The 21,056-nt window shown below is 36.8% G+C and overlaps 1 protein-coding gene across 1 annotated transcript in view; it reads left to right on the top strand.

Annotated features, from left to right (window-relative positions):
• The first annotated feature begins 4,924 nt into the window (after positions 1-4,924).
• CCDC152 (coiled-coil domain containing 152) overlaps positions 4,925-21,056 on the top strand; it is a 29,826-nt gene continuing 13,694 nt past the window's right edge. Inside the window, exons 1-3 of the mRNA XM_021695325.1 lie at positions 4,925-5,011; positions 6,956-7,061; positions 13,399-13,467. Of these exons, the coding sequence (XP_021551000.1) occupies positions 4,925-5,011; positions 6,956-7,061; positions 13,399-13,467 (262 nt within the window). The remainder of the gene's footprint in view (positions 5,012-6,955; positions 7,062-13,398; positions 13,468-21,056) is intronic.

Below are 21,056 nucleotides of genomic sequence, written 5' to 3'. Positions count from 1 at the left end.
AGACAATATAGTTCAGAAGTAGATATTGAAAAACGGGAATCTGATAAAGAAATAAGAGCAGGGATCAGTGTGTCAAAAGAGCTAGCAGGAGGTAAGAAAGGCAACCCTGGCATTTATCAGTTGTTGGCAACTAACTTTTTGATGTACCCTACACATCTCATTTTCATCTGATTTGCTCAAGACTTCCCTTGACCACCATATGTAAAGCACCTCCCATTCACTTTTTAGTCAATATCCTGGATTTGTGTTTCTTTCTTTGCTTTTTATTTATTGGGTTATTATCTATTTTTCTCTCACAAACCAATGGTGCCCTAAAACTGTAAGCCCCCTGGGCTCAGGGACCACGCCTGATTTGTTTATTCCTATTCTCACAGATCCCAGTACAGGTTTGGTGCCCAAAAAGTATTTATTGACTAAATAGATGGGAAAGTGCCCAGGTCTTAAGAAGGCAATCCTAAGAGACTTAAGTTCCAAATTAGGAGAATTATCTTACTTGTCTTTCTCTCCATAGTGCCTAAACCCTCAGTAGCTGGTACCTTGCAAGTACTTAACAAATATTTTTGAAAGAAAAAAGAAATGAAGCTGTTTGTAACCTAAAAAAAAAAAAAAAAATCAATGTTTATCACTCATCTTAAGAACCTTATATGAATAAATCAGTAACCTCGGGTTTCTTTACAATTGGGTAGGTTCATATGTTTATTTTCCAAATCAAGTTATTTTTTTAATGGATTCAAACATTGCTTTCTTTATACTCCCTTTGTTAGTATGGCACAATAATGTAATTTATTCCTCTCTTAGGTTTTCCAGGCAGTTTCTGAGCAAATATTCAATGAATCCTTTCTGTTTCTCAGTTGGATGATACTTGATGAATAAAACTGTGAATACAACTGTGAAAGGCATTCCCTTTTTAAAAATGAAATCAGGGCGCCTGGGTGGCTCAGTCGTTAAGCGTCTGCCTTTGGCTCAGGTCATGATCCCAAGGTCCTGGGATCGAGTCCCACATCGGGCTCCCGGCTCGGCAGGAAGCCTGCTTCTCCCTCTCCCACTCCCCCTGCTTGTGTTCCTGCTCTCGCTATCTCTCTCTCTGTCAAATAAATAAATAAAAATCTTTAAAAAAAAAAATGAAATCAGAGGAAGCTCATATAGTTTCTCATTGACAGATATATTTTGAACTCACTAGACTGGAAAAAAGCTAGTATCTATAAACTGGAAGAGAAGTTTATGACTCATTTCAAACTAGAAAAATCAAGCTAAGTTTTTCTGACTTATTTCTGGTGTGTTGGTTCATTTTTATTTATTCTGACTATGCTAGACATTATGGAGAAAGATATATATATTACATATATATAAAAATAAAGTTTAGATGGGCCTTAAAATGGGCTTGTTTCAAAAAGCATTATGATATGGGTTACATGGAACATTTAAATGTGCTAATCGGATAGAACCAGCAATTCAAAAGGCCATTTTTAATATACCCATGTGTTGTTACTAATGTCAAGGAAAGCTTACTGATTAGTCAGAAGTTAAAAAATTTAATGACATATTTATATATATGACTAGGTAATATACATATAAATAATATATATATCTTGTGTGTGAAATTAATGAGCTAAAAAACATGAGAAAATTACATTTTAAAAAACATTTTGATGAGCAATGTTTTATCATTAGACTAGTTTAAAATCCTAAAATTTTAGCTTTGTTATTTAGTCCACTGCTCTTATTTTAAAATTGATAAAAAAGGGAGGTTGGTGCTTGGGAAGATGAATCAACCTTCCCAGATTACTAACTGCAGAGAGAGGACTCCATCCCACATTTCCTACTTTGACCTAGTTCTCTTGCCACCATGCTATATTAGTTTTCAAATAATAAAGTATGGATTATCCTATTACAGTCTACATGTATCTGCTTGCCAAATTTTGGCTTTCATAGGAAATGGAATTAATAAAAATATATCTCTCATCTCCCACTCAAAAAAAAAGTAGATAGGGCAAAGTTGGCAGTGGATACACTTTCAAACTGTTAATGACCAAAATTTTTAAATTATACTAATTAATATTTTTGAACACTTACTTTATGCCAGGAACTGCATTAGGCATTTTTAAAATGCATCATTTCCTTTAGTTATCACAACAGCCCCATGGGGTAGGCATTATTATTTAATGTCTATTTTACAGATAAAGAAGTGGAGGCAGCTATACTTAAAAACTTGCCCAGGATCACTCGGTTGATAAACAAAAGAGTTGGGGGCTTGAAACCACACAGAGTCTATGCCCCTAACCATTAAGTTACCAAGATAAAGCTTTGTAGATGAGAGACCAGATCCATTAGCCGACTCTGGACAGCAGAGACAGCATTATGTTCATGCTTTCATCTCCATCACCTAGCACAGTCTCTGGTACCTTATAAGCCTACTTCATAAGTTTTCTCGAATAAATATAGTTTATTATTTATTCAACGGTGCTGACTCACTGATCAAAACTTAAAGCCAATGTGATTTATTCTCTGGTTGGGGAAATAGTTAATAATATTAATAATTATGGATCTGGCAGCCGCTGGGTGTTTAGTCCTGTCCTAGAGGAAAAATCTAAGAAGCACCAGATGCTGAGGGGAGCAAGGGCCACGGAGGGAAGGGACGAGAGGAGGTGGAACGCGGGTCGGGGCACAGGTGGGGCCAGGAGAAGGGCGGGCCTGTTGTTGGGGGAACTGGCTTCCGGGAGGGGACCGCCGTGTGGGGCGGACCGGCACCCGGAGGTGGAGGAGGTGTGGGAAACTGGGGGGACTCTTGAGCCGAGGCAAGTAAGCTCCAGACTTTTTGTCGGTGGGTTCGAAATTCCCACTTTGCCCTTGGAAATTCTTTTCTTCAAACCCCCTCACAGTCTCCCAGCCCCTAGCTGGGTTTTGACCCAGCCACTCCCCTCGGGCCCGGGGGTGCACAGCCCGCAGTGGAGCTGGTTTCCTCTGGCCCCCGGCACGCGAGTGGAGGGAGCAGCGCCCCGGGCTTCGCCACTGAGAGTGAATCCGTGGAGGGCAACGGGGACACGAGAACAGGGAGGAGGTTGCGAGCCCCTCCTCCGGCGGGCTGGGCGCACGCGGAGCCGGGTGTGGGGAGCGAGAGGGTGAGGCCCGGATGCTAGTCGGCGGGGAGAAGGACGGGGAAGAAAATGGGGCTGTCACCCATCTGAGGGGGTGGTTGGTGCTGGGCCGCGGAGGTCACAAGTCAGTCTCTGCTTCTCACCAAAGAATTTGACAGGCACTGAATCACCAGCTTGTCACCTAGTTTCACGGGCAAGAAGGCCGTATATCCACGGAAGACGCCTTGATCGAGGAAATTGGGGGGGAGGGGAAGAGGGGGGAGACTATGAAGACACCTAGAAATGGACCAGATGGCTTTTCAGCCTGTGTGACAGACTAAAGGGAAAGCATGCAGTAACAGCCAGTGGAATGTGGGCGATGGTTTTATAAAGAAAAACACTCCAAGAGTCTCATTAGAGGAAAGGAGTTGGGAGAAAATCAAGCTGAAATTAAAACGAATTTAATTCAAGAGCTGGGATCAGAGACAGAACCGAAGTAAAACCTTTTTTTATTTAAAATGTTAGGAACTAAAAAGAAAAAAGAAAGTTGGGAGGGAATATTTTGCATTAACTACTTCAGATTATCCTGTAGTTCTTTTAAAGAATAACAATTTATCAAATAGAGGTGATTTTTAAATTGTACCCCAAAAGGAATTTTGCTGGATTTATCATGGGATGCTGTTACAATTACTCACCTGCCTTAAAGATCAAGTTGTAACTTTCTAAGGGATTTTACAGAGAGTTTTACTTGAACATGTGATGGAGGATAATAATTCAATAAACTGAAAATATACAGCTAAAATTCTTTCATTTAAAAACCACTAAGAGTTGTTAATGTCATATAATATCAAAAAGAGAAAGGAAATGGGATTTCTTTGTGAAGTAACAAATTGTCAAGCAACGTTTGTTTTGATGTACCTCATTTTAAAGAAGAATATGACCCCTAAAATTACTTTCGGTAATCACTTTAGGAATTTACTTACCTTTTACTTTGGACTAGCTGCCACTACCACTTTCCACACACCAGGCACTGGCACGTGCTCTTTCCTCAATCTAGAACGTCTAAATTTCAAATTTGTATTTTCTCCTTCCAATTTGCTTGTGAAAAGCCTAAAGACAAGTGTCTCATACTTTTAGATTGTATTAATCCTAATTCTTAGACACTCTCCCACCCCCAAATGTAAATGCTTGCAGTTTTGCAAAAGTCAATTTCTTCATCCTGACTGGATGAGTTTACTTCTGGAATTCTGTAGAATTTCTTATGATTGGTTCCATAGGACTAAAACAAACTCATTCTTCACTTCAGCAGTTAGCCGGTTATACCCAAAGGAATTTTGGGGACGGGGGGATACAATTCAGTCCATGGCAATAAGCACACTACCAGGAAATAGAGCAAAAAATATTAGTGGCATAATAGTTAATAAACATTTTAAACATCTTAAATTGAGACTACCTCTATTTAAAAGTCACATATCAGATTTAACAATACACCAGATTTTAGTCCTGTCATACTGATGGCCAGGAGATCAGTTGAACAATGGCAGAGTTTTTTGTATAATAGGAACAAATAATTTCTACATATGCACATAACATTGCACTAATTTTAGATTTGCTTAGAGAAAATTTGACTGGGGTGGTGTGGAGAGGAGTGAGGAAGCCTTAATGCATTTAACTGTTATTAATAATGAGTATAACAAAAATTTTCTGAGTGTAATGGAGCTCAAGTAGGTGCTCTATGGGTGGAATACAGAAACTTTAGTATTTGAATTATTGCCACTATTGTAGTGCTTTAGCATTTGCTTATTTCTTTCATCTATTTCTCACCCTATTTACTCTTCACTAGTTTAGACATGAATCAAAGCAGCGAAGAATGTATGAAAAAGATTAGCAGTGTGAATCTTGACAAACTTATAAATGACTTCTCACAGATAGAAAAGGTATGTAAAGATATAAAATAGTTGTAGTATAAAAGGAAAAGTGAAACAGATTTTGTCAGTGGAAGGAGCTGGGAAAAAAGAAAAATGTAACAAAAAATAAGCAAGGTATAGATAATGGAAATATATTTTGCTAAGCCCTGTCTCATTTTTAAAATCCATATTTAAAATATATTTCATTTTGGATCATTTGTATTAATATATCAAAATGTTTCTGGTACAAGGAAACAGTTGATCTACTTTGGCTAAAGTTAAAGGGAAAATACGTACTTAAGTGTTCAAAATGTCCATAAACCCAGGAATGTTTTAGTAAGAATTGAAATAGACTCAACGCACAATGTCTTACCATTATGACTAACTCATATATTTTTTTTTACTTTTTCCTATTCTGTCCCTTTCCTTCTCTTTTGCCTAAAAACAGATCCCTTTGAAGTCTTCCCTCCCCCCCCCCCCCGCCCCGCCGCCACCCGTCTAACTCTGGACAAATTACATGATAGACCAAACCCACAAGCATATATTAGGTGTTTTCCCCCTTGTCTGCCCTGGAGAGGAATAGGAATAGCTGTTGAGAAGATGTAGGTAGATAAGTGAAAGATTTGGGGAGTGGGCTTGTGAAGCAAATGTGGGAAGGGGAATAATACCTACCTCTATTTTCTCTCCTTATCATTCTTCTCTATTCCTTCTTTTCCTCTGCACAGTATAGGATGGCCATAATAAAAAAATATCATGACGATGGGTATTTTGAGGTAACATTATCAACTTTTTTAAAACAATTAACTTGAATTTTCTTAACCGAGTGACTCTTACCAAAATAAGAGAGAATAGAGAAAGAAATAAGAAGCACTGTTGGTGGGAGAGGAATTGGTGCAAAGTTTTTGGAGATTATTCAGAAATATCTATACTATCCTTAAATATTTAAAATAAGAAATATTAATTTTTGATGCGATAATGGCATTGTGATTATATTAAGAATTTTATCTCTTAGAGATACATATAGATGGTGAGATTTATGGAGTTGCTTTGAGATAAATTCAGAAGCAGAGAGAATAGGGAAGTGGGTAGAGATATAGATGATACAATGAATTGATGATTTCTGAAGCTCTTCCAAGGGTATATGGCAGCTATTATGCTAGGCACAAAGATACCAAAAAGATATGTTTATTCATTGTTTGTAATAGCAAAAAAGTGGAAACAACACAAATTCTCAATAGGGAGGCTAGTTAAATAAATTGCAGGGGCACGTGGGTGGCTCAGTTGGCTAAGTCACTGTCTTTGGCTCGGGTCATGATCCCGGGGTCCTGGGATCGAGTCCTGTGTCTCAGGCTTCCTGCTCCCTGCTTCTCCTCTTCCCCTGCTCATGCTCTCTCTCTCTTTCTCTCTCTCTCGGGCGCGCGCTCCGTCTCTCTTTCAAATAAATAAATAAAATCTTAAAATAAATAAATACATAAGTAAATAAGTTACAGTGTACTCATAAATGAAACTCAATGGAGCTCTTTAAAAGAATGAAGTAGATCTTTATGTGCTTATATGACATAATCTCCAAGATAACAGTTCTAAGTGGAACATCCAAGGTGCAAAACAGAGTATAATATAATCCTTTCCTATAGTTGTATAGTCATAAAATATCTTGGAAATATATATAAGGAATTTTTAACCATAGGACTGAGGATTGAATAGTTGGAAAGAAGGGAATTCAAGTTAGGTCATATTTTTGAATTTCATAACTCTTTATAACTGTTAGTCTGTTTTAATTTTTTCCCATGTTACTTTTAAAATTAAAAATAAATTAGGAAGTTGACTTACATAAAATATATGCCAGACTTAATTATTAGAATTTTCAGTATTAAGTGGTCTGTATTTTCATTAGTCTTCATGTCATTAGGTTAAAAAAAAAAAATCAAAATAGTAGCATTGCTTTGGTAATAATATATATTATTTCTTCTACAGAAAATGATAGAAACCAGTGGAAAGAATAATATACTGGATATGCAGTTGGAAAAAACTAACTATTTGTTAAAAGTAATGCAAACAAAGGAGGTCTCAATTAAAGAAGGTTAGTTCTTTGCTGCCTGAAGAAATACTAATCCTAATGAGAGTATTTTTTGGTACAACAGTAATTAATATTATACCATATATTTGTAAAATATTTCAAATTCACATAGAACTTTCTGGGCTATCATTTCATTTTATCCTTACTAGAGTCCTGATAGACAGATAGGGTTGGTATTACTAAGTCACCTCAGTAATGAAGAGACAAAGGATGAAAGAAGTTAATCTGTCTGAGGCTGCTAAACTAAGAAATGGCAAATCCAAGGCTCAATCCAGGCCTTCAAAACCATGGGGAAAATAACAGTTGAATTCCTACCTCACAATTACACCAAAAGAAATTTCAGATGGGTCAAAAATTTTAGTGCCAAAAATGGGCTGTTCTAGTCCAAAGCTCTCCCCTCACTTCTGGGACAGCCAGTCCACATATACCTCTCAGCTCCCAGCAGCCAGCTTCCCTCCCAGCTGTGGCTCCGCCTTTGGTCTATCCTTCTCTGCCCACCTGCTGGCCTGCGGTGAGCCTGAGAGCCCGGGTTCTTTGCAGGGCAAGGTGCTGCTCTTTGAGAATGTCTCCTTGCTTTGAGACACAATGGTCTGGAACTACACACCAATAAATGAGCTTCAGCTGAACCTCCAGCCCCAAAGCCTGGTAGTGCTTGGCTTCCCTGTGCAACCAGTTCAGGGCATCTGGAGAAGTCAAGAGAGCCTGAATTCCCTCAAGTTCACCTGGAACTTTGAGAAGTTCCTGGGGTGTCCTGACAGTGTTCTTGTGCCTGACACTGAAACCCTGCTGTCCTTGGGCCCAGCTGTGCCTTAGGTGCCCCTGTTGTTTGGGGGTCACAGTGCTGTTGGGGTGGAGGGGGTCATCCATGATGGAGTTTTCTCTAAATTTGCATGGAGGAATGCTTGATGTTTAGCTATGTTCCCCAGGATGGGCGCTGATCCTGTTCATCCCAGCCACACTGTTGCCAGACCAACACTTCTCACTCATAAAGTGCCCTATTTCAGGAGGGGAAAACAACAACAACAAAACACATATGCAGATACTCCCTTGCTATGTCAACTAAGAGGGCCTAAAAACAACAACAGGGGCAGTAGCAACAAGATCCCAGATCTTGGTTTCCAATACTATTTTACAATAAAAGGAACCAGGGCTCTTTAGAGAAATGGCTGATTCTAGGACTGAGGCAGGAAATACATTAAGATGAGCCTGAAGCATCTTGCAGTACCAGAAAGCAGGAAAATGCTCAAAAAGATAAAACACTCCACAATGATGGGGGTATGTCAAAGGGATACAAGAGCCAACTGAAAGAGTTCTCAATGGCAAAGCTGAGACAATTTGGCCAACATACTAAATAAAGTAATATTGGGTTGTAAGCCAAAGTATGTAATAAATATCTATGAGCCCATACTGATAAGAACAGATAAATAAATAAGGGAGAAGAGACATCTTTTCTGCAGAATTCCTGATAACTTATGTAAGTGGTTTTTCCTCAAAGAGGTAAATCAGAATGCCCCACTCATGAAGTGTGGGTTGTGTAGAGTGACTTTCTTCACTGTGTGAAATATACAGTATGGAAAACAGGGTGGTGGAGAGTAACTATACAGTGGAGAAAGCTGACATGTGTCACTTAAGGCAAACGATCAAGGTCAACTTGATGTCACATTGATAGTATGTACCCTTGATATGGTGTGATGAAAATGGCACTTCACCTCTGTGATCTTCCCCCAAAAAACCCATAACCCCATCTAATCATGAGGTAAGCGTCACACAAATCCCCATAAAGGGACATTCTACAAAATACCTGACCAGCACTCTGCAAAACTGTCAAGGTCATCAAAAACAAGAAAACTCTGAGAAACTATCACACCCAAGAGGACCCTAAGTGGACATGATGAGTAAATGTAATGTGGTATTGTGAATGGAATCCTGGAATAGAAAAAGAACATAAGGTAAAAACTAAGAAAACCTGAATAAAGCATAGATTTTAGTTAATAATGTATCAACATTGGTTCATTAATTATTATAAACATACCATACTAATGTTAGATGTTAATAGGGGAAACTGGGCATAGGATATTGGGCAATTCTCTATAATACCTTCCTGATTTTTCAGGATATGTATTTAATATAAAACCATACTAAAATATAAAGTTAAAGGTGAGAAAAAATGAAACCACAGAAAAAATAGAAGAGAATATGGGTTTTTGTGGGGTTTTTGTGTGTTTGTTTTTTAGTACGAAGACCTTTCCAAATGTGACATTCATCTGATTAAATAAATTATGGCATATTTATTTAATGAAATACTAAGCAGCTGATAAAAAGAATAAAGTAGCTCTCTATATGATATAGAATAATCTCCAAGATACAGTAAATGAAAGCAACAATGTTCACAACAGCATGCTATCATTTTTATAAAAATATCTTTGTACACACAGAACACCCTCTCCCTTATGCATTTGTGTATCTCTGGAAAGATAAACAGCATCAGCGTCCTGGTAACAGTGCTTGCTTTGGGGGAAGGGAAACTGATTAGTCTGGGGACAGAGATTAGAGAGATAATCATTTTTCACTATATTATTGTGTTTCATGTGTATTTATTATTTGAGAAAATAAACACTTTTTAAAAATTCAGTTCTACTTATTCTCAATCTAATGGCCTTTTCACTGGATAATACACAGCCGAAGTAAAAGAACTAGTGGGAATAACAGCTTATAGATCCAAGTGTGTACTAGTTCACTTAGAGAGGAAGAACAAACTACGTATATGATTGGATTTCTTCAACAATAAAGAGCGAGACCATGATGTTGTATTTTCTACATTTGATACCAGATGAAGAATTTCTGTGCCAGTTTAAGATGATAGCAATATTAGTATTGAGGGCCAAGTACTAAAAAAAAAAAAAAAAAAAAAATCCTTTTCATACATAATTGTATTCAACATTTCCAAGTGCTTTGTGAAACAGATGTTAATGTTCAAATTGCTAGTTAATGGTAGAGCCTAAATTTGAGCTCAAAATAACCACTTATTTACTCAATTATACAGTATAAGAAGTAGCTTAATATTCTGAACTCTAACTTTTAGAAGAATTGGATAGGATAGTATTCATTGTAAAATCCAACAGAAATGATGTGGGTAAAGGTTTGCAAAGAGAATTAAAAGCCATTATTCTAAAATAATGAATGATATTCCACCTTATGAACAATTTTTTTATTGAGCCAGTTTCCTTTGGGAAAAAAAGCAGTGTTGAGAGAGCCACCTCGTGTTCATATTTTGAAAACACACATTTTTTAAAAATCAGTATACTTTCAGTTTCAGGGCTCTGTTTTCAATTTGCTGATTATAGTTGGCCCTTGAACAACACAGGTTTGAACTGCATGAATCCACTTATATGTGCATGCTTTTTCATAAATACAGTGCAATACTGGAAAGATATTTTCTCTTCCTTGTGATTTTCCTAGTAACATTTTCTTTTCCCTAGCCTTATTTTATTGTAAGAATAAGGCTATAATACATAACACAAAATACGTGTTAATGGACTTTATGTGATCAGTAAGGTTCCGGCCAACCGTCGGCTATTAGTAAAGTTTTTGAACTTTATTTTTTTTTTTAAGTAAACTCTACATCCAATCTGGGGCTCAAACTCAGGACCCCGAGATCAAGAGTCACATGCTCTACAAACTGAGCCAGCCAGGTGCTCTGGTAGTTAAGTTTTTGAAGAGTCAAAAGTTACACTCAGATTTTCAACTGCACAGGAGTCAGCACCTCTGACCCCCAAGTTACTCAAGGGTCAACGGTACTGAGATAACTTTAGCTACCATAGTTCATAAATTGCTGGATTTATTCCTCTAAAAGACACAAAGAGAAGTGATGGCAGAGTCTATGCCTCCTTAACTTTTTTTAAGATATTAAGTAATCTCTATACTCATGGTGGGGCTCACACTTACAACCCTGAGATCAAGAGTCGCATGCTCCACCAACTGAGCCAGAAAGGCACTCCCTTAATTTTCTAATTGTAGCAACTAACATAGCAACATATGAAGTAAGCAAAGTCAAATGTGATTTAACCATCATTCCATTACTGGGGAATACCAAAAGAGAAAAAAATGGAGGATGGTGGACACTTTGAGCAGATGGGAGGGATGGTAGAGGGGATACATGGAGGAGTGAAAAACCACAATAGTAGAACCTGATATCTGCATAAAGCTTTTAACTTCTACAAAATACTTTCTTTAGTTGAAGAAAGTACATGGAGACTCAGTGCAGGACCTCTAATTGAAAGACAGAGTTTTGCATTCTCCCCTCACAATATTAGTTCTTTCCTTTAGTCAGTAAATAAAAATACTATCGAACGCCTATGAAATAGTCACCATGTTAGGTGCAAGAAATATCAAAATTAATAAGATATGATCTTTACCTGAAAGAGTTCACCATCTAGTGGGAGAGGCCACGAATAACTAAAATGAAATGTGAGAAATGGACGGAAGAGATATATACAAATTGCTGAGAGGTAGAGGAGAGAAATAAAAAACAATAACAATGTTGAATATGTGTGAGTAAATTTAGAAAGTATTGTTTCCTCATTTGGTTGTCAGAACAGTCATATATATGAGAATAGTCTTATATGTGAGGGAGGATGGGTATTACCCATACTTTTATTTTGCAGATGGAGAATATAAAATTCAAATAGGGTGTCATAGCTAGAGAGTGAAAAAGGAAACTCTATTCTAGTCCCTCAGACTCCAAGTTTCATGGTTTCATCAGCATATCCTATAATTCCTGAGGAAGTATTGAATAGAAGATTAACAGTAGGATTTGAAATGGGGAAAACATGTTTGAGTCCATACCTTCCATTTACTAACTCTGGAATCCTGGGCAAGTAACCAAACCTCTATGGACAACTGCCTCCCTTTGTAAAATCAGGCCAATAATACCAACCTCTAAGTGTCATTGTGAATACTAATTGGGGTAATGTTTATAATGCACTTAACATAATGCCTGGCAGAATGAACACACAATAAATGGTATTATTATTATTATACCTAGATATCTTTTTATTATTAGATACAAATATGGTATTTAATATTTAACCATCAAAACAGATGCCCAACTATAATGGAAGCCAGTCAGTATGCCATATTAGTGCATATCCATCTGAATATCCATCTTGGGCCTCTAAAACTGAATGAAAGAGAGTAAGACTCAATATTTATTAGTTGTTAAGCCATGCACATAAAGGTGAAATTGTCCTACAAAAAAAAAAAGTTGAAATTGTCCTTAAACTTTAAAGTTTTAATATTTTAAAGATACTAAGTTATTCTTTTGTGGACTTTTCATCACTATATATTTAGCTAGTGTAATTGTAAACTTAAACTAGTGCAACCTGTGCCCCCTAAACTTCTAGTAAAAATGCAATAGCAATAACTATCAAAAAGAGCCTTTCTCTGACTCTGCCCTCTTTCCAGGGCCTCCAACCTACTCTTTACTCTAGAGGACACTCCTGAGCTAGTCTTCTTTGTGGTAGTAAGGTAGTAAGTCATAGGACTGGTGGGGTTCAGGTTGTAGCTCTACCACTTACTAGTTATAAGTGTGACCTTGGGCAATTTACTAAACTTCTGTGTGTCCATTTCCTCATATATAAAATGAGGCAACTACTAGGACCTACCTCATAGGGTTAGGAGGGCTAACTTATTCAATATTTGCAAAGCACTTAGAATAACAATATAACATATGTTATTTTCAGGCCAGAGCTTTTCCACTTACCGCTTTCTTGCTTCAGTTTACTATAATATTGCCTGTCTATCGATCAATCACTCAACAAATATTTATGGAGTGCCTGGTATGGACCATGACTACTCTAAATACTAGGGAGAAATGGTGAACAAAACTGATACCTGGAGCTTACAGCCAAGTGGACTGTTTGAATTACAGAAGTTTCCATCCCTATTGCTACCCACCAAAGGTTTAGCTATTGCTAGTTATAACCAAGAGTATATTGAAAGCTTATATTCACATGACAGGGCATAAATGCTTACGGTGAAGGCCCCCGAACATGTCCAAGTATACCTTCCTTCTACAGCAAATATTGCTGAAGCACATGGAGCTGGGGATCCCTCCAATGCTGAATTTATTGTGCATAGAAAACTCATGACCAAATCCCAGAATGCATTTGACTTAAAGGGTAATTAAAAGTACTTATTATATTATTTACTTTGAGATAGCTGGTTGCTTTATTAAGATCTCATAATTGTCAATTAAGTATTTTAAGTCTTTCAACTTTGAGACAATAGTTCCAAAATGAAAGCAAATAATTTTCAGATAAATATGTCTTTCATATTTTAGAATGTGCTACTCTTCATAATATGATAAAAGGGCTACAACAGACCATTGAATCTCAACATGATTTGAAAGGTAAGTTAGAAAAAAATCTTTAAAAATATGTTATATTTGAGTACCTTTAAAAATAGAGTTTTTACATCATTCACAGTAAATTTCTTTTCATCTGGTCTTGTTAAATTCATCAGCTAATGGCAAAACTCCTTATTACCAAATCATACTTTCCTAAATTATTATGAAATAAGAAATACCATGCTGAACAGGACAATTCAGTCTTATTCTGACAGGGACATCAGGGGATGTTTTATAATCAATCATAATAATTCTCTTTATTACTTTCAAAAGTTTAGAAATATATTTATTCTTGGGAGTACTTTTGGTCTTTAAAGACCTTGGGTTCAGTTTTGAAGGGTAGTCATTTACTGGTAGTTACATGATGAAGATACTATTCAAACTGCAGTGATAGTTTGCTATTTAATTTTTTATCATAAATGAGGCTATGTTTGTGTAAATGAAGCCAACATCTTCAGCTTACCTTATTTTTGCTAGTCATGCTAACCCAATGTGCCTGTTCATTGACAAAATGGACAAAGCAACCAAGTGTTTTGTCCTGTTCTGATGTAGCTACAATGCAGTGTTTATGGGATTTTCCTCTACTATATTGGAGATTAGATGAAATTGTCTTCAAAGTCCCTCCCAATATACGACTCACATCAAATAAGAATTTTTCGTTTTAGTCCTCTATTTTTATGATAAAGAAAGTACTTTATATATGGAAGGAAAGAATAATAATGATCTTACACACCATTTATTTGCTTTGGCATATTATTCCTTATTGTCTTTATAATGTTCTTTTTTTTAAGATTTTATTTATTCATTTGAGAGAGAGAGGGAGAGAGTGCACAAGCAGGGGAGAGGCAGAGGGAGAGGAAGAAGCAGACTCCCCATGAGGAGGGAGCCCGATGTGGGACTCAATCCCAGGAACCTGGGATCACGACCTGAGCCAAAGGCAGACGCTTAACCAACTGAGCCACCCAGGCGCCCCTGTCTTTATAATGTTCTAATTGAGATTTATCCTTAAGAATTACCATTAGTTCTTACTCCCCGTCCCATTGTTTTACCTTAAAATATTTCTTCAAGTGTTGATTAAACAAATATAAAAATTATATTAGCAGACTTCACGTTTACACTGTCATACAGCATCTGCAGTACAGAAAGGATTCATTTTCCTGGCGATACACCACTAAAAGCTGTTCCGAAGATCAAGGAGGGTAATAAATGGGAAACAACACCATCTCCAATGCCTTTTCTTTTGGCTGAGTCCTGCAGACTTCTGATCCCCTTATATCCCATAGGTTTTCACTTTTCTTGGCTCTAGCAGTCTGCTCACTTTTTTCACATTTGAATCCCATCCCACACCTGGTTTGGGCTTTCATTTTCCCATCTGAATGCTGATGGTTCAAAACAACTTTCCCCTTCTCTGTGACGAAATACACCTAAATTGTGAATGTTCATAATCCTTAGAGTTCTCTTATTCTAGGATTCGAATGGTATTTAACTGTTCACAGGATTTTGTGCAAATAAAACATCTACCAGAAATTAAAGTTATTTTGAAGCCCCAGAAAGTTAATGTTTAATATATTCATTACTGAATTGTAATTATTTTTTGTAAAAAAGATACCAGGGGCGCCTGGGTGGCTCAGTCGTTAAGCGTCTGCCTTCGGCTCAGGTCATGATCCCAGGGTCCTGGGATCGAGCCCCGCATCGGGCTCCCTGCTCCGCGGGAAGCCTACTTCTCCCTCTCCCACTCCCCCTGCTTGTGTTCCCTCTCTTGCTGTGTCTCTCTCTGTCAAATAAATAAAATCTTTTAAAAAAAAAAAAGATACCAAATATTGACCAATAGTCAAGGATACAGTCTTTTCACGGATAGAATAGTCTGTCTTTGAAGTAATGTATGTTTGGAGTTTAGAGCATGGACATGGGTCTTTAGAAATAGAGTATGATTCATCACAATATATCAAATGATAGTGATTTTTCCTATATTATATTACTGTATATTATCTTACATGCTAGTTTAGGAGAACCCCCATAATTCATTGTATGAAAGATAGTGTCATTCCGCTATCTAACTTATGGTTAGTTACTACCAGGGCAAAGAAAACAAGATTCAGAGATTTTTGTTGATTAGAAGAGGACTCAGGAATTTAAGAATTCAAATACATGGGCAAGGTGTCATGGAGAAGAGAGACACATGAAATCAGCTGCAAACACAGAGCACTTCTAAAACCAGTAGAATTCAAGCTTATTTTTGCCAATTATCTCTAGATAATTTCTTGCAATTTAATATTGCTTTTTTTCCCTGTCTGAACTAAACCTGAGTAACTTGAATTTATTTAGGCCCTTATACTCTATCAGGGTAGGTTTCCAGAAGGATACTGTTATGTATACTATAACTTTACTATACAAAATCAATCAATCGTAGTAAGGAAAATGATAATCAAAATTGATCACTGATTAGAATGTTTTTAAAAGGACAATAGCCATGGTTGAGTGTATTCTATAAAAGAATTATCTAAGAAAGTAAGCTAATCAATGATTAGTTTACTCCTAAAGAAAAAAGCATTGCTCAATTTAAAAGTAGTTTGAGGGGCACCTGGGTGGCTCAGTCGTTAAGTGTCTTCCTTCGGCTCAGGTCATGATCCCAGGGTCCTGGGATCAAGCCCCACATTGGGCACCCTGCTCAGCAGGAAGCCTGCTTCTCCCTCTCCCACTCCCCCTGCTTGTGTTCCCTCTATCACTGTGTCTCTCTCTGTCAAATAAATAAGATTTTTTAAATAAATAAATAAATAAAAATTAAAGGAGTTTGAAAAATGTATAAATACTTCTTTCAACATACAATAATTTAACATGTTAGCTTCTAGTATATCCTTGGAAAAATGCTACATTCATATAAGCACATTCCATATGGAGAAATGATCTGCTATGAGTATATACTTCAGAATCTTCATTATTTAAAAATTGCCTCCTTCCAAAAGAAATTTACTGAAGGCACATTAAAAGAAAGCTAAAAATAAAACCCATAAACGGCTAACTACATAATTTGCAGGGCTCCACACAAAAATGAAAATGTGGGGCCCAATGTGCAAAAGGTGGGGAAAAGTAACATTAAAGTTTCTAAAATATAGAGCTTTTTTCTTTCTTCTGTGGTCTCTCTCAATTTACCAGTGTTTTGTACTTTTGTTAATGTTTCTTTAAGTAAAAAAGAATAAAAATTTTTAATTAGGAACATAAATATTACCGTTCATCTTTATATTGTACAAGCCAGTTTTGAATTCAAAGATACACAATACACAAAAGCACCCAATTAATACTTCATAGCTTGTAGATGCATATCTGTTTCATTCTTACCACCATAGTGAAAATGCTGCACAAAACTACCTAAACCATTTATTATTCATTTTACTTCTTGATACCTGCACATTCTACCAATACTCTCTACCTTCACTTCCTGATGAACGAAGAAGGACTAAAAGGAAAAGAAACTGTGAATTTTCCTATCCTTCTCTTTCCTTTTATGTCATCCTTTTTAACATAATTAGATGTTTAAAAGAGGGAAATAACAGAATTGAGAAAGGATATGATAGAGTGGCATGGTCATTCATATTTCTTAGAATGCTATTGCTTTCTTTCTGAATTTGAAGCAAGTTCTAGTTCAAAAGAAAATAAGGACCCTTGCTTACTTAGTTGTAAATGGACCATGTTTATCTTGTCCTTGTACCTTTGAGTTTTGCTGAGTTCCCAGGCATCCTGAGTGCACTAGAATTCTGTGCTCGTGGGGCATTGCAAATGAAGTGTACGAATGTAGTGGCAAGGAGGAGTAGACATGGATATTGCTCTTACCTTCTCTGCTCGCATGCATGCTCCATTGTCCCACTGGAATTTACTTAAAAATGTAAGTGCAAAGACAAAATTAGTAAGAAGTTCAAAGACAAAATTATTAAGAATGTCAAGACATTGAAGGCAGAAGCAAGGATAGCACCCTTCTGAGTTCAGGGCCCCATGCAGCTGCACAGATTGCACACCCATAACGCTAGCCCTGCCAATAATGAATAAGAAGAGAGTTAGGAAAATACTTTGATCAGAAGCCTAATCTAGAGGTAGTTGCTTCAATATAGCACAAAAGTTAATTCTAAATCTTCTAGAAACCAAGGCAAAACAAAATAAGACAAAGAACAATTCAGACAGTTATATAACTATTAATTTCCAATTAAAAAATAATAAAATAAAAACACTCAGTTAATTAAAAGACAAAAACTTTTCCAGGATCTGAGTAAATGCTGCTGGAGGACAGTTCCAGTTTAAATCAACACAGCCTTTATTCAGGCAACCATGTAAGGAAATTTAATGTAAAAATATCTAGCTCATTATGGAATGAAATTATTACAAAGCTAAGCAATCTAATCATCAATGATATTAAAAAAAAAAAAAGCCAAATCACTGTAATTGTATAATGAATACAAAGACAATGTACACTTAAGGACCTCCCAGTTCAATACCAAAGGAGAATAACTAATTTTAGAAAAATATATCACAAAATTATTAGAGTCCAAGAGAATAAAATGAATTTTGCCTAGGCCAGAGAAAGATTATTTGTCAAATATCAGGACCAGGAGGACTCTACAATGATGCAAAATGCTATTGGAATTTACAGATACTCCAGCCAGAGCAGCCTTACACCTTAAAGAAGTAGCCAGAGTGGGAATCTGTGTTTGGAAATCTAACGTAGGGGCACCTGGGTGGCTCAGTTGGTTAAGTGTCTGCCTTTGGTTCAGGTCATGATCCCAGGGTCCTGGGATCGAGTCCCATATCAGGCTCCCTGCTCAGCGGAGAGCCTGCTTCTCCCTCTGTCCTTCACTCAGCTTGTGCTATCTCGCTCTGGTAGGATGATGAAAAAACAACAGTGCCAACAATAATCATATGTTGTTTGTACTACAAATAAAAGCCAACATAGAGCCAACTGAAATGTAATATAAAGTATTAAGGAAGTTAGCTATTTCTTCAGTAGGTGGCTTTAGTTCACAGATAAGTTCTGTGGTTCTATTTAGCATAATTATAGATGTGCCTAAGTCAGATAAGATGCAAGTAGTTTAACATTTAGATGGGTTGATCAGTTTTTCTGGCAGAGGGAAGATTTCTTATCATTAAAATGTCAGTTGTCCTGGGCGCCTAGGTGGCTCAGTCGTTAAGCATCTGCCTTCGGCTCAGGTCATGATCCCGGGGTCCCGGGATCGAGTCCCACATCGGGCTCCCTGCTCAGCGGGAAGCCTACTTCTCCCTCTCCCACTCCCCCTGCTTGTGTTCCTGCTCTCGCTGTCTCTCTCTCTGTCAAATAAATAAAATCTTTAAAAATAAATAAATAAATAAAAAATAAAATAAAATGTCAGTTGTCCTCAAATTAATATACACATTTAGTGCCATTTTAATTAAAATTCTCAATTGGGGATGGGAGAGATTGTATAAAATAATCTTAAAGCTCATTTGACAGAAGAAACAAATAAGAAAACTGAAAAATAAGAAGAATGTGGAGGAGGGAGAGTTTTGTTACCAGGTAACAACATGCCCTGAAACTGCTGTAATGAAATCAATATGGTATTGGCATAAAAACTGAAAAAGACATCCCCAGAAAGAATAGAGAACTAGATTCTAGAAACAGGCCCCAACCTGGGTGGCTCAGTTGGTTAAGCGACTGCCTTCGGCTCAGGTCATGATCCTGGAGTCCCAGGATCGAGTCCCGCATCGGGCTCCCTGCTCGGCAGGGAGTCTGCTTCTCCCTCTGACCCTCCTCCCTCTCATGCTCTCTGTCTCTCATTCTCTCTCTCTCAAATAAATAAATAAAATCTTTAAAAAAATGATTTAAAAAAGAAACAGGCCCCAATATTTGTCAGTGTAATATATGACACAAGAAATATTTCAATTTATTGGAAAGAGAATGGCATTTTAACATATGGTACTAGCACAACTAGCTTTCCATCTGGAAGAAAAGAAAGTTGGACTCTTTCCCACCACATTAAAAATAAATTCCAGATGGATAAAGCTGCAGTGTAAAAAAGAACCATAAAAACTTAAAAGAAAATTCAAGATATAACATTATCTGTATGCAGGATACAACCTGGAGCTGTGGGGTGTCCTCTTAACCAATCTGAAAACCTCAGATACTATATAAAGAGAAAAAAAAAAAGACCGAACTTTCTTAACAACAACACAATAAAAGTACACAACAGAGGTGCCTGGGTGGCACAGTCAGTTAAGCCTCCAACTCTTGGTTTCAGCTCAGGGCATGATCTCATGGTCTTGAGATCAAGCCCGCCATCAGGCTCTGAACTCAGCATGCAGTCTGCTTGAGCTTCTCTTGACCTCTCCCTCTGCCCCTCCTCTCTGCTATCTCTCTCTCTCTCTCTCTAAAATAAGTAAATCTTTAAAAAAAAAAAAAAGTACAAATAAAAATAAAACAACTTACATGTTATTTTGTCACACAAAAGTAAAAAAAAAAAGTAATTTATTTGAAAAAGTGTTTTCAAATACCAATGTAGTTTTTTTAATTTTTTTATTTAAATTCAACTTAGATAACATATAGTGTATTATTAGTTTCAGGGGTAGAATTTAGTGATTCATCAGTTGCATATAACACATAGTGCTCATTACATCAAGTGCCCCCCTATTGCCCATCACCCAATTACCTCACCCCCCCACCTCCCCTCCAGCAACCCTTCAGTTGAGAGTCTCATGGTTTGCCTCCCTTTCTGTTTTCATCTTATTTTATTTTTCTTTTCCTCCCCCTATGTAATTTATATCTACAATATACAACGAGCTCTACAAATTGACCAGCAGGGATAAAAAAGAATTTTTAAATGGGTAAAAGATATGAATAAAATTATGGAAATGTGTATGTGTATGCATATGTATGATCCAGAGGTTAAGTGCAAGGGGAAAAGCTGATAAGGAAACACAATTACACCAGGGATGTGGGAGTAGGAGAAAGAAGGAGAAAAGAGGGAGAGGAAGAAGGCAGAAAGAAAGAGAAGGGAAGAGTGTCCTAAAAGTAGCTCAGAGTGTTTGATATGATCCTATTTATATAAAACTATAAAAATGTATGTAGATATATGCATAAAAAATTGCAGACTTGAAGGAATGTCCATTTTTAGGACATGTTTTTTGCAAAGTAATACATATAGTATAATTTTATATTGGTAAAAATAAATAAAACCAGTACAAATGTGTGATATGTTTATAAATAATTATATAACCTGGGAGAAAAGTAGGGAAGAAATACAGATCAGGCTGCTAACATTGATAACTTCGGTGAAGTAAGTGGTCAGGGAAGGTGTGTAGAGATGGTTAGCTTCCCTTTACAGGTGCTTCACTTACTAAGACAAGCAAGTATACTTTTATAAATTAGAAAACATCAAATACCTTTTCTTTCATCTTTCAGTAGTGGATGCTACAGCATTTCTAATAGATACATGAGGTATTAGTTGCCTAGTTAGCACAAAGTTTTTTAGGCAGCTCCTAGCCCTTAATTACTGTGACAAAAACAAAACAAAAACAAACAAAAACCCTTCAACTTGAAAATCATATAAAACTGAATAACAGAAAGTAAAACTCCT

This window comes from Neomonachus schauinslandi, chromosome 7 (genome assembly GCF_002201575.2).
Source record: "Neomonachus schauinslandi chromosome 7, ASM220157v2, whole genome shotgun sequence".
NCBI classification, from domain to species: domain Eukaryota; kingdom Metazoa; phylum Chordata; class Mammalia; order Carnivora; family Phocidae; genus Neomonachus; species Neomonachus schauinslandi.
This window is presented reverse-complemented; position numbering and strand designations above follow the sequence as displayed.